The sequence below is a fragment of the Grampus griseus genome (assembly GCF_964374135.1).
Source record: "Grampus griseus genome assembly, chromosome: 8".
In the NCBI taxonomy this organism is placed as follows: Eukaryota; Metazoa; Chordata; class Mammalia; order Artiodactyla; family Delphinidae; genus Grampus; species Grampus griseus.
The window spans coordinates 79,941,636-79,956,441 of record NC_139002.1 but is presented as its reverse complement, the minus strand read 5'-3'; the positions used below and the strand labels follow the sequence as shown (position 1 = coordinate 79,956,441).

Sequence of the window (14,806 nt, the reverse complement as noted above, 5' to 3'; positions counted from 1 at the left end):
TAGGTGCTGTAAATGGATGGAGCTAGGGTTAGTCCAGAAACTTATTTGTTTTCAGTTATTGAATGCAGCCTCTTCAAATCAAGCCATGCCCCCATTGAACTTACCTGTTTTCATTCTAGGAGTCTCTTAGGAGAGGTGAGACTGAGAACACAACCCATTTCATTTGAAGTATAGAGGAATCAAACATGTGTGGTGTACTATAGTAGCCCCAGGCAAGACCAGATGATGGGAAAGGACAAAGAAGGCCCCAGAAAGGGGCAGTGTTCCAAGAGAAAGAGGAGCCTGGGCAGGCAACATGGACTTACTACCAGAGTTCAGAAAATAGAGGGGTGTGCTGACATAGGCCTAAGAAACTTTTGATCCAGACTCCCTGTGCCTTGGGCACACTATGAGTGTGAAACAAAAGTTAAAGCATGGATGGAAGTAGTGTTTTCACTCGGTCTTAAGGTGACAGGTAGAGCGCTACAGTGGTGGCAGTGATTAAGACTTTTGAAATAGGAGGCTTGGTTAGGTCCCAAAATGTATGGACTAAAAATCTATGTACTACCAGGATTTCAGCAAATGGAAATGCTGAGACTCCCCTTTTCGGCAGAGGTAGGGAAGGGACTGGGCACAACCAGAGTGGAACTTTCATGGCTGGTGGTGACACCTGTGTTCCATCACTGGAAGCAAGGCTGTGGCCATATAAGAAGCCAAGACCAGCAAGTCAAGCTGTCCAGAGGTTAAAAAACATCATGTCTACTTATGAGTGTTGCATGCATCTTGGTTCTACCTTTTCTAGTTATTAGTTGAAGGCAAGGAGTGAGGAGAACTGACCCACGGACAGGGGTAAGCTATGCTGGCAGTCCTTGGGAGTATTTCTTTGGGGCAAGAGCAACTTGGTGGGGGGTGGAACTAGATTTTCTTTTCATTTGGCATATTCTTGGGTTTGATATCATAATTTAGGTATTAAAAGAAATGCTGAGATCACCAGTTTGGTGAGGTCTGGAAATTGGGGTCACGTAATTCTATAATAAGAGTCAACAAAAGAGATCTTTGAAAATATGAAGCCTCTTTCCAAGCATGCTAAGGACAGTCACATGTAGTCATGAAAAATGAGACCCTCCAGGCAACAGAGCAGAAACATGTTTTGAGACAAGTTTTATTTGAAACACAACCTTTATTTGAAACAAAAGCTTTATTTAGAAGAAGCCTTACTTGAAGAAAGACTTTGATACAAAACTATTTGAAGGTATTCTGGAGACTCTCACAGATGTGCAAAAGAAATTAGATCATACATGCAATTGGACAGAAGAGATGCTTTATTATTTGAAAAAGAGAGAGCATGGCTACAACATCTAAAAAGTTGGCAGTGTATATGACTACAAAGAAAAGAGAACTCTTGTGTTAAAGAAATTAATGTGTTACTGACATGGCTCATGGCCTGTGAAGACAAATAACCTTGCCATATCTTATAAAATACACTCACTGGAATCTTATCGACAGGAGATTCAGTTTCTATTCCGGACACTCTGCCTTAAGATACGAAGCCTTGACATGACCACATCCCAGTCGGCATAAGCTCCTTCTAGATGGCGGGATATCTCAGTTCCTGCTTCATAGCTCCGTCGGCCATGAAGTAAGCGCCAGTTATCAAAGGTAATCACATCACCTAGACAAAAGATTTTGTTCAATATGAATATAATTCTATGTGTAAATGATTTTCTGAGCTAGAAAATGTAAACTGCAAAACAGCATTGCTACTTGGTTCACATCAAGATGCAATATGTTTATTTCTTTACATGAAACTGCACATTTGCTTTTTCATACAAATCAGGCCCACGGAATGGAGACTGCTTTAGACCTTTTGACATTTGAACTACATAGCTTGGGGGGGGGCCCTTGTAGACACCTTTATAATTCTTACTTAAAGTATTATCTCTGTATAAAACCTTTGAATTGGTCTTCCTAATGGTTACTTATCTCTTACTCAGAAGGGTTTTTTTTAAATTGAAGTATAGTTGATTTATAATATTGTGTTAATTTCTGCTGTACAGCAAAGTGATTCAGTTATATATACATTCTTTTTTATATTCTTTTCCATTATGGTTTATTACAGGATATTGAATATAATTCCCCGTGATATATAGTAGGACCTTGTTGTTCATCCATTCTATATATAATAGCTTTCATCTGCTAACCCCAAATGTCCAGTCCATCCCTTTCCCCAACCTTCTCCCCATTGACAACCACAAGGCTGTTCTCTATGTCTGTGAGTCTGTTTCATTTGTGTCATAATTTAGATTCCACATATAAGTGGTATCATATGGTATTTGTTTTTCTCCTCCTGACTTAAGAAGTATTTATTTCTACTTTAACAGCTTCAAACAATTATAAGGGTAGTGACATTCTTGGTTTGTCTTTCATGTTCCTAGTATTTTATGTACATAATTTCTATGCCTCATAAAAATCTTGAGAGTATTATCTCCTATTTTCATACATGAGAAAACTGAAGCTCTGAGCAGTTGAGGCACTTGCCAGGAGATACACTGCCATTGAATGGTGAAGGTTGAATTCCAACTCCTATTTTGGGGGTACTTTTCTCCCACGGTATTTCCATTTTACATGTTGCTGCTCTTAAACTCAACTTGGTGTTGACTTCATAGCAGCGGACTTATGGAGATTTCTAGTATTACCTTATTATACCAAAGATCAATTCAAAAAATAATCACACACGTAAAGTATCTTCCACTTGGCCCAATCAGTAGGAGGGAGAATTTATGCTTTTTATTTTAAATATCAAAAGCCTCAAGTTTGATGTCACTTTATTGAGTAGAGATGGTCCAGACAAACCATAGTGCTTTCTGCTCCTTTATCCAAGTGGCTGGAATACTTCAAGTACTACTTTATTTCAGGTAGCACCATGTTTGCCAGATCAGATAAGCGTAACGAGTAAATCCTACTCATGTACTTTAGAGTGAGACTCGTGGAGATAATTTTATTTATTTACCAAGATAGGAAAATTAAGTACAGGTTTCAGTTTGTATTGATTGGCTATCAAAATAGAAAATATAAGTCATCAGTCTTCATATCAGACATGAGATTTTATTTGGTCTGTAGCTTGTCTTTCAATATTTATTCTTTATGTTAGAGGTTATTAAATTTTGGTGTGCTTAAGGATTACCTAGGGACTTATGAGTATTTTAAAGTCTGGAGAGTCAATTTAGAGGAAGGGTAGGGGCCAGGAGTCTGCTATTTAAGCAAGCTGGCTGCTCACCAAGACTCTGTTGTTAGTGTTCCACATGCCATGTTTGAGAAACACTGCTCTAGATATTGTGCTAAATGGTTAAGGTTGAAGAAAATCCATTCTTTCAGTTGTCTGAGAAAATGTGTTCACTGACCTGGATTCATCTTGAAAGTAAACTTGAATTCTTTACAATTCATGAGGTCAACAAACTCCTTCAGAGCAGCATAAAAAGGCTGAACTCTTTCAACAGGTACATCAAATATTGTGTCTCTAGTTGCATTATTGAAGTTGACGCGAACCACTTGGCCTTTATCGTCTAATCTATTTTTCAAAGAGAAAAAGTTAAAATATAGAAGTCATGAAATATCTATTTACATTTGTAAGGGTCATTTCATCTTGGAAGATATTTCTGAAATACAATATTAAAGAATCCAAACACATGTACAGAAGATATTAAGGTTATCTGTGGTACAATGTACTCATTTGTTTTTTTCACATATTCATTTAGCAAGAATTTTTTGAAATCTTACTACATAAGTTCCAGAATTGATTCAAATTAATTTAAAATAAATGTTTCTGAGAAATTCCAGTTAAAATTTGTTTAGGAAAATAAATTCTTTCTTTATTCTTTAAAACAGTAGCTTTTACATATTAAAATATTTTTATGTTACAGTTCATAGGTCAATCACTTTATATGTTTCATCTATGGAAGTTTTAAATATGATTTTACTGGAACAATATTGGGAAGAAAAATTGTTTTTTTGTTTTTGTTTTTTTTTTTTGCGGTATGCGGGCCTCTCACTGTTGTGGCCTCTCCCGTTGCGGAGCACAGGCTCTGGACGCGCAGGCTCAGCGGCCATGGCTCACGGGCCCAGCCGCTCCGCGGCACGTGGGATCTTCCCGGACCGCGGCACGAACCCATGTCCCCTGCACTGGCAGGCGGACTCTCAACCACTGCGCCACCAGGGGAGCCCCAAAAAATTGTTTTTTAAAAATTGGAAATACTCTGTTCTATTTCAATCCCTAGTTTATAGATGGGGAAACTGAGGCACAGAGAAAGAAGAGTCTAGCCTGAGGCACATTCTTTGGATCTTTCCATCTATACTATGTATCTTAGTGTATAGGCTTCTAGAAGACTGATACTGAATGTCATTTAACGTTGTATTCCCAGCAATTAACATAGATCCTGGATATAACAGGCAGTTATTAAATATCTGTTGCATATGTAACTTTGTATATATTTTTTCAGTACCTTTAGAGAGTACCAAGGTCTTTTTAGTACCTTGGGAGAGCCTAATATTGTGATCTCTATATTCTTTCTTAGAATATTGATCATGACAATGTAACATAATACTGTTTTCAATGTAACAAATGATAACATTATTTCTAAATTTAAGTTTGCTGGTTATAATTAGGAAGGCATGACCATTTAGACACAGAGACAAAAGGAAGAGACAATTTTTTTTTTAAGCTTATTCGGAAGGTGAACTTTTCTCCAGTTCTAAAACATCAGCCAACTTTACCTTTTCTTTAGGTACAGGAGTGATGGATAAAAACTGAAGGCGGGCAAGGATGGTGACAAAGTGCCAAGAATTACTCCTGAGCCAGCTTAGGAGGTGGTAATGTGAACCAACAGCTGACTGATGGGTCAAACCGAACAGACTGTCACATGTTCCAGGGGTTGGTGACACTGATTTGGGGTCTAGATTACACTTAGCTGGCTGCTCACACAGAGTGAACCATTATCAACAAGCTAGGTTATGGGAGGAAGGATGCAATGGCCTGTGGTATACAAAGTATGGCTATCTGGGCCCCTGTGCTTTGTACCTCAGATTAATAGTCAATCCTCTGAGCCAATGGCAAATGTAATGATAAACTCTAAGAAACAGTGACTAGCAGCAACTCTTTGCTTATTGAACAGTGACTGAAAACTACCTATTGAACCATATAGGGAAAGAATGTAAGAAAGGAACAGGTTTTCAAAAAAGGCTCTTAGAAATTGAATTTATATATATTGATAAAATACAAATATGACTGAATAGGCAGTGAAGGGCCCTCCCCTGTTGCCCCATCTTCTCCACATAGATAAAGGATGCTCTCTGGCCTGCAGGTTGTGGCTTTATGAACAAAGAATCAAGGAAGAGGACAGTCAGCAGAAGAGACTGTGGACCTCTGGGTTTGAGGGGTACAAAGGACAGTGCTTGGCCTTTCAATTGCCCCATTAGTGTTCATACTGCTGGTTTCAGACCCCTTTCACAGTTTCTGAGGGCATTTTGCCTTTTCATCTTATCTTTAAAATTCTAGCCTGACTGCTCCTGATCCACATTCCCTCCTCTCCCCCTGCATTATTTTCTGTACATATACCAATGACACCCTTTGTGTCATCCTCCATGATACTGACAAGTACGTCACATCTTTGAAACTTCTTGGGGTCTTCCATCCCAGCCACTCTGGTGATGTTTTTTTTTTTTTTTTTCCACTAACACCGTAATTCTTGCATGGGAATGGTTATGCTAGTTATGAGCTCTCTCTTTTGGAGTCCATGTATGTATCCTCACATATCTTTGAAAGGAACTTTGTGATTCATTAATCTCATGAAATCAGGATTGTGTGTCCCATGGTACATTGTATTAAGTTTTCATTTCTCAGAGTTCACACATGTGGGCAAAAAGAAGCAATTTCTCTGTGTGTGTACGTGTGTGTAACACAGCCTCTGTCTCTTTTCACCTGGTATCTACTTTCTATATGAGAAAATAAGAAACAAATTTGTTATTTAGCATTCTCAGTAATGACCTGAGGAGAAATAGAAAGTAAATTTAGTTATGAGGTCTAGAGAAGATGTTATCCTGAGGATTGAAGAATGTTAGAGGAGATGAGTGGCTGGCATCTTGAAGATCAACCTAAAATGCAAAATTGAATCTTAGTAAGCAGGATATTCTGTGTGCAAAAACAGAATGAAAGGAAGGTCTTGATGCAGGATTATATGCTGAGGAAGGGTAAAAAGCCCCCAAAGATGAGGAATAACCAGCTATGTATTAGCTATGCATAAAGGACAAGCATTTAAACAGAAACAAGCAACATGATGACTGCAAATTAGTAAAAGCAAAACATCATCAGTGATGCCAATAAAAGAACCCAAGGGAAAGACTGTAGAATCATCTCCTACAATCCAGGTGGATGCTGTGGACACGCCTCGTTAGTTAAAATATTGTTTCTCATTGAGAGAGGTGATGTGAATTTGTTGTGAGAATTATGGTCTTGCCCACCACATCACATTTTATGCAAGAAAAATTTATTTCAGACTTTAAAAGCATCTCAAATCTTGCAAATGGATTATGTTCCCTCCTTGTTTTGGTCTTTAGAAACTCAGAGCTGAAATTAAAATCTATCACCAGTAAATGTGTTGGATTATGAAAATTATGGCTAGCTAAAATTTATTCTGCCCTTTCTGATCCAGACACTTTGACAGGGCTGTCTGTATATTATCTCTATAATTCCCACTACAATTATTATGTGGTAAGTATTAATATCACTTTTTTTTTTTTTACTGAGAATTACTCCTTTTCGTGGCTTAGCAAGAATAAGTCACTTGACCAACAACTCACAGATAACAAGAGGAGTTGTGTTCATGTGACTGAATTTGTAACCAGTAGGATGCAACACTATAGCTTAATCTCACTATTATTTTCGTCCTAGTTACTTTGTTTTTTATTGTACTGCATGATACTTAACTTTCTCAGCAGCCTCCAAGATCTTTTTGTATTAGATAAGACATAAGCATCTCAAAAGACTTAAAAGATTTAACCACCAGGAAAATTAACCCAAACACTCAGGGGACCGAGGCCCTTGATTAACTGAAAACTCTCTTTGTTTCATCTCCTGTTGTTAAAAATACATTTTAAGTGAATTAATGTTAACCACTTGATATTCTTTATGGATATCCCTGAGACCTTGATAACGGCCAAATTCTAGAATGTTATTGCAAAAAATAACAAAAGCAAATTATGATGATAGATATTGTTAATCTCACTCAAGGAGACCTTCAAGATGGCGGAAGAGTAAGACGTGGAGATCACCTTCCTCCACACAGATACATCAGAAATACATCTATACGTGGAACAACTCCTACAGAACACCTACTGAACGCTGGCAGAAGACCTCAGACCTCCCAAAAGGCAAGAAACTCCCCACGTACCTGGGTAGGGCAAAAGAAAAAAGGAAGAACAGAGACAAAAGAATAGGGACGTGCACCAGTGGGAGGGAGCCGTGAAGGAGGAAAGGTTTCCACACACTAGGAAGCCCCTTCCCGGGTGGAGACTGCGGGTGGCGGAGGGGGAAAGCTTTGGAGCCGCGGAGGAGAGCATAGCAACGGGTGCGGAGGGCAAAGCCGAGAGATTCCCGTACAGAGGATCAGGGCCAACCGGCACTCACCAGCCGGAGAGGCTTGTCTGCTCACCCGCCAGGGCGGGCGGGGTTGGAAGCTGAGGCTCGGGCTTCTGTCGGAGCGCAGGGAGAGGACTGGGGTTGGCGGCGTGAACACAGCCTGCAGGGTGTTAGTGCACCACGGCTAGCCAGGAGGGAGTCCAGGGAAAAGTCTGGACCTGCCTAAGAGGGAAGAGACTTTTTCTTTCCTCTTTGTTTCCTGGTGCGCGAGGAGAGGGGATTCAGAGCGCTGCTTAAAGGAGCTCCAGAGACGGGCGCGAGCCGCGGCTAAAAGCATGGACCCCAGAGACGGGCATGAGACGCTAAGGCTGCTGCTGCCACCAACAAGAAGCCTGTGTGTGAGCACAGGTCACTATCCACACCGCCCATCCCGGGAGCCTGTGCAGCCCACCACTGCCAGGGTCCCGTGATCCAGGGACAGCTTCCCCGGGAGAACACACGGCGCGCCTCAGGCTGGTGCAACGTCACTCTGGCCTCTGCCGCCGCAGACTCGCCCAGCACTCCGTGCCCCTCCCTCCCTCCGGCCTGAGTGAGCCAGAGCCCCTGAATCAGCAGCTCCTTTAACCCCGTCCTATCTGAGCAAAGAACAGACGCCCTCAGGCGACCTACACGCAGAGGCGGGTCCAAATCCAAAGCTGAACCCCGGGAGCTGTGTGAACAAAGAAGAGAAAGGGAAATCTCTGCCATCAGCCTCAGGAGCAGCGGATTAAATCTCCACAATCAACTTGCTGTACCTGCAACTGTGGAATACCTGAATACACAACGAATCATCCCAAATTGAGGCAGTGGACTTTGGGAGCAACAATATATATATATTTTTTTCCTTTTTCTCTTTTCGTGAGTGTGTATGTGTATGCTTCTGTGTGTGATTTTGTCTTATAGCTTTGATTTGACCATTTGTCCTAGGCTTCTGTCTGTCCATTTTTTTTTTTTTAGTATAGTTTTTAGCACTTGTTATCATTGGTATATTTGTTTTTTCACTTGGTTGCTCTCTTCTTTCCTTCTTTTTTTCTTTTTTATTACTTTTTAATTATTTTATTTTATTTATTTTATTCCAATCTTTCTTTCTTTTTTCTTCCTTTTCTTCTGAGCCGAGAAGGTGGGAGAGCTGAGGTCAGGACATTGGTCCACTAGAGACCTCCTGGCTCCACGTAATATCAAATGGTGAAAGCTCTCCCAGAGATCTCCATCTCAACACTAAGACCCAGCTCCACTCAACAAACAGCAAGCTACAGTGCTGAATATCCTATGCCAAAAAAATAGAAAGACAGGAACACAACCTCACCCATTAGCAGTGAGGCTGCCTAAAATCATAATAAGGTCACAGACACCCCAAAACACACCACTGGATGTGGACTTGCCCACCAGAAAGACAAATCCAGCCTCAACCACCAGAACACAGGCACTAGTCCCTTCCACCAGGAAGCCTACAGAACCCACTGAACCAACCTTAGCCACTGGGGGCAGACACCACAAACAACAGGAGCTATGAACCTGCAGCCTGCAAAAAGGAGACCACAAACACAGTAAGTTAAGCAAAATGAGAAGACAAAGAAACACACAACAGATGAAGGAGCAAGGTAAAAAGCCACCAGACCAAACAAATGAAGAGGAAATAGGCAGTCTACCTGAAAAAGAATTCAGAGTATTGATAATAAAGATGATCCAAAATCTTGGAAATAGAATGGAGAAAATACAAAAAACGTTTAACAAGGACCTAGAAGAACTAAAGAGCAAACAAACAATGATGAACAACACAATAAATGAAATTAAAAATTCTCTAGAAGGAAAGAGTAGCAGAATAACTGAGGCAGAAAAACGGATGACTGACCTGGAAGATAAAATAGGGGAAATAACTACTGCAGAGCAGAATAAAGACAAAAGAATAAAAAAATTGAGAACAGTCTCAGAGACCTCTGGGACAACATTAAACTCGCCAACATTCGAATTATAGGGGTCCCAGAAGAAGAAGAGAAAAAGAAAAGGATTGAGAAAATATTTGAAGAGATTATAGTCGAAAACTACCCTAATATGGGAAGGGAAATAGTTAAGTCTGGAAATCACAGAGAGTCAAATAAAGGATAAATCCAAGCAGAAACACACCAAGACACATATTAATCAAACTATCAAAAATTAAATACAAAGAAAAAATACTAGAAGCAGCAAGGGTAAAACAACAAATAACCTACAAGGGAATCCCCATCAGGTTAATAGCTGATCCTTCAGCAGAAACTCTGCAAGCCTGAAGGGAGTGGCAGGACATATTTAAAGTGATGAAAGGGAAAACCTACACCAAAGTTACTCCACCTGGCAAGGATCTCATTCAGATTTGACAGAGAAATTAATACATTTACAGACAAGCAAAAGCTAAGAGAATTCAGCACCACCAAACCAGCTTTACAACAAATGCTAAAGGAACTTCTCTAGGAAGGAAACACAAGAGAAGGAAAAGACCTACAATAACAAACACAAAACAATTAAGAAAATGGTACTAGGAACATACATATTGATAATTACCTTAAATGTAAATGGATTAAATGCTGCAACCAAAAGTCATAGACTGGCTGAATGGATACAAAAACAAGGCCTCTATATATGCTGTCTATAGGAGACCCAATTCAGACCTAGGGACACATACAGACTGAAAGTGAGGGGATGAAAAAAGATATTCCATGCAAATGGAAATCAAAAGAAAGCTGGAGTAGCAATTCTCATATCAGACAAAATAGACTTTAAAATAAAGACTATTGCAAGAGACAAAGAAGGACACTACATAATGATCAAGGGATCAATCCAAGAAGAAGATATAACAATTGTAAATATTTATGCACCCAATATAGGAGCACCTCAATATATAAGGCAAATGCTAATAGCCACAAAAGGGGAAATTGACAGTAACAGAATCATAGTAGGGGACTTTAACACCCCACATTTACAAATGGACAGATCATCTAAAATGAAAATAAATAAGGAAACCAGCTTTAAATGATACATTAAACAAGATGCACTTAATTGACATTTATAAGACATTCCATCCCAAAATAACAGCATACACTTTCTTTTCAAGTGCTCAAGGACCATTCTCCAGGATAGATCATAACTTGGGTCACAAATCAAGCCTTGGTAAATTTAAGAAAATTAAAATCATATCAAGTATCATTTCCGACCACAACGCTATGAGACTAGATATCAATTACAGGAAATAAATCTGTAAAATATACAAACACATGGAGACTAAACAATACACTACTAAATAACCAAGAGATCACTGAAGAAATCAAAGAGGAAATCAAAGAATACCTAGAAACAAATGACAATGAAAACATGACGACCCAAAACCCATGGGATGCAGCAAAAGCAGTTGTAAGAGGGAAGTTTATAGCAATACAATCCTACCACAAGAAACAAGAAACATCTCAAATTAACAACCTAACCTTACATCTAAAGCAATTAGAGAAAGAAGAACAAAAAAACCCCCAAAGTTAGCAGAAGGAAAGAAATCATAAAAATCAGATTGGAAAGAAATGAAAAAGAAATGAAGAAAACAGTAGCAAAGTTCGATAAAACTAAAAGCTGGTTATTTGAGAAGATAAACAAAATTGATAAACCATTAGGCAGACTCATCAAGAAAAAAAGGGAGAAGACTCAAATCAATAGAATTAGAAATGAAAAAGGAGAAGTAATAACTGACACTGCAGAAATACAAAGGATCATGAGAGATTAGTACAAGCAATTGTATGCCAGTAAAATGGACAGCCTGGAAGAAATGGACAAATTCTTAGAAAAGCACAACTTTCAGGGACTGAACCAGGAAGAAATAGAAAATATAAACAAACCAATCACAAGCAGTGAAATTGAGACTGTGATTAAAAATCTTCCAACACACAAAGCCAAGGACCAGATGGCTTCACAGACGAACGCTATCAAACATTTAGAGACGAGCTAACACCTATTCTTCTCAAACTCTTCCAAAATATAGCAGAGGGAGGAACACTCCCAAACTCATTCTATGAGGCCACCATCACCCTGATACCAACACCAGACAAGGATGTCACAAAGAAAGAAAACTACAGGCCAATATCACTGATGAACATAGATGCAAAACTCCTCAACAAAATACTCGCAAACAGAATCCAACAGCACATTAAAAGGATCATACACCATGATCAAGTGGGGTTTATCCCAGGAATGCAAGGATTCTTCAATATATGCAAATCAATCAATGTGATAAACCATATTAACAAACTGAAGGAGAAAAACCATATGATCATCTCAATAGAGGGAGAAAAATCTTTTGACAAAATTCAATACCCATTTATGATAAAACCCCTCCAGCAAGTAGGCATAGAAGAACTTACCTCAACATAATAAAGGCCATATATGACAAACTCACAGCCAACATCATTCTCAATGGTGAAAAACTGAAACCATTTCCACTAAGATCAGGAGCAAGACAAGGTTGCCCACTCTCACCGTTATTATTCAACATAGGTTTGGAAGTTTTAGTGACAGCAATCAGAGAAGAAAAAGAAATAAAAGGAATCTAAACTGGAAAAGAAGAAGTAAAGTTGTCACTGTTTGTTTGCAGATGACATGATACCATACATAGAAAATCCTAAAGATGGTACCAGAAAACTAGTAGAGGTAATCAATGAATTTGGAAAAGTAGCAGGATACAAAATTAATGCACAGAAATCTCTTGCATTCCTATACACTAATGATGAAAAATCTGAAAGAGAAATTAAGAAAACACTCCCATTTACCATTGCAACCAAAAGAATAAAATAACTGGAATAAACCTACCTAAGGAGACAAAAGACCTGTATGCAGAAAACTATAAGACACTGATGAAAGAAATTAAAGATGGTACAAACAGATAGAGAGATATACCATATTCTTAGATTGGAAGAATCAAAGTTGTGAAAATGACTATACTACCCAAAGCAATCTACAGATTCAATACAATCCCTATCAAACTACCAATGGCATTTTTCACAGAACTAGAACAAAAAATTTCACAATTTGTATGGAAACACAAAAGACCCTGAATAGACAAAGCAATATTGAAAAAGAAAAACAGAGCTGGAGGAATCAGGCTCCCTGACTTCAGACTATAGTACAAAGCTACAGTCATCATGACAGTATGGTACTGGCACAAAAACAGAAATATAGATCAATGGAACAGGATAGAAAGCCCAGAGCTAAGCCCATGTACATATGGTCACCTTATTTTTGATAAAGCAGGCAAGAATATACAATGGAGAAAAGACAGCCTCTTTAATAAGTGGTGCTGGGAAAACTGGACAGCCACATGTAAAAGAATGAAATTAGAACATTCCCTACACCGTACAGAAAAATACACTCAAAACGGATGAAAGACCTAAATTTAAGGCTAGACACTGTAAAACTGTTAGAGGAAAACATAGGCAGAACACTCTATGACATAAATCACAGCAAGATCCTTTTGGAACCACCTCCTAGAGAAATGGGAATGAAAACAAAAATAAACAAATGGGACCTAATGAAACTTCAAAGCTTTTGCACAGCAAAGGAAACCATAAAGAAGATGAAAAGACAGCCGTCAGAATGGGAGAAAATATTTGCAAATGAAGCAACTGACAAACGATTAATCTCCAAGATATGCAAGAAGCTCAGGCAGCTCAATATCGAAAAAACAAACAACCCAATCCACAAATGGGTGGAAGACCTAAATAGACTTTTCTCCAAAGAAGATATACGGATTGCCCACAAACATATGAGAGGATGCTCAACATCACAAATCATTAGAGAAATGCAAATCAAAACTACAGTGAGGTATCACCTCACACCAGTTAGAATGGCCATCATCAAAAAATCTAGAAACAATAAACGCTGGAGCAGGTGTGGAGAAAAGGGAACCCTCTTGCGCTGTTGGTGGGAATGTAAATTGATATAGCCACTATGGAGAACAGTATGGAGGTTCCTTAGAAAACTAAAACTAGAACTACCATACGACCCAGCAATCCCACTACTGGGCATATACCCTGAGAAAACCATAATTCAAAAAGAGTCATGTACCACAATGTTCATTGCAGTTCTATTTACAATAGCCAGGACATGGAAGCAACCTAAGTGTCCACTGACAGATGAATGGATAAAGAAGATGTGGCCATATATACAATGGAATATTAGTCAGCCATAAAAAGAAACAAAATTGAGTTATTTGTAGTGAGGTGGATGGATCTAGAGTCTGTCATACAGAGTGAAGTAAGTCAGAAAGAGAAAAACAAACACCATATGCTAACACATATATATGGAATCTAAAAAAAAAAAAGTTTCTGAGAAACCTAGGGTCAGGACAGGAATAAAGATTCAGACATAGACAATGGACTTGAGGACAGGAGAAGGGGGAAGGGTAAGCTGGGATGAAGTGAGAGAGTGGCATGGACTTATATATACTACCAAATGTAAAATAGATAGCTAGTGGAAAGCAGCTGCATAGTACAGGTAGATAAGCTTGGTGCTTTGTCACCATATAGAGGGGTGGGATAGGGAGGGAGGGAGGGAGACACAAGTGGGAGCGGATACGGGGATATATGTATATGTATAGCTGATTCACTTTGTAATAAAGCAGAAACTAATACACCATTGTAATGCAATTATACTCCAGTAAAGCTGTTAAAAAAAAAATCACTCAATAGCTAAGTGTTGTTTTCTTTTCGTTTTTGTTTTTTTGCCTCTGTTCTCTAGCCCTGAAGAGTCTGCACCCATATTGTGTCACAACAAAATGGTAATTTGTCATAGGGTTTTAAGGTAACTTTTTTTTAAATTGTTGTATTTAGCCCATTTATATTTAATGTCATTATTGATAAGGTCATGATTAAATCTACAATCTTACCATTCATTTTCTCTTTTTTTCTTGAATTTTATTATATTTTATTTTTTATAAAGCAGGTTCTTATTAGTTATCCATCTTATACATATTAGTGTATGTATGTCAATCCCAAACCGCAATTCATCCCACCACCACCACCCACCCCCCTGCTTTTCCCTCTTTTTGTCCATACGTTTGTTCTCTACATCTGTGTCTCATTTCTGCATTTCAGACTGGTTCAGCTGTACCATTTATTTAGATTCCACATATATGCTTTAATATAT

The 14,806-nt window shown here is 38.7% G+C and overlaps 1 protein-coding gene across 1 annotated transcript in view; it reads right to left on the bottom strand.

Moving 5' to 3' along the window:
* Positions 1-1,185: 1,185 nt before the first annotated feature.
* Positions 1,186-14,806, bottom strand: part of BBOX1 (gamma-butyrobetaine hydroxylase 1) — a 69,381-nt gene continuing 55,760 nt past the window's right edge. The window contains exons 6-7 of the mRNA XM_082659862.1: positions 3,381-3,547; positions 1,186-1,651 (exon numbers count right to left, since the gene is read on the bottom strand). Coding sequence (XP_082515988.1) covers positions 1,491-1,651; positions 3,381-3,547 — 328 coding nt within the window. The 3' untranslated portion in view covers positions 1,186-1,490. The remainder of the gene's footprint in view (positions 1,652-3,380; positions 3,548-14,806) is intronic.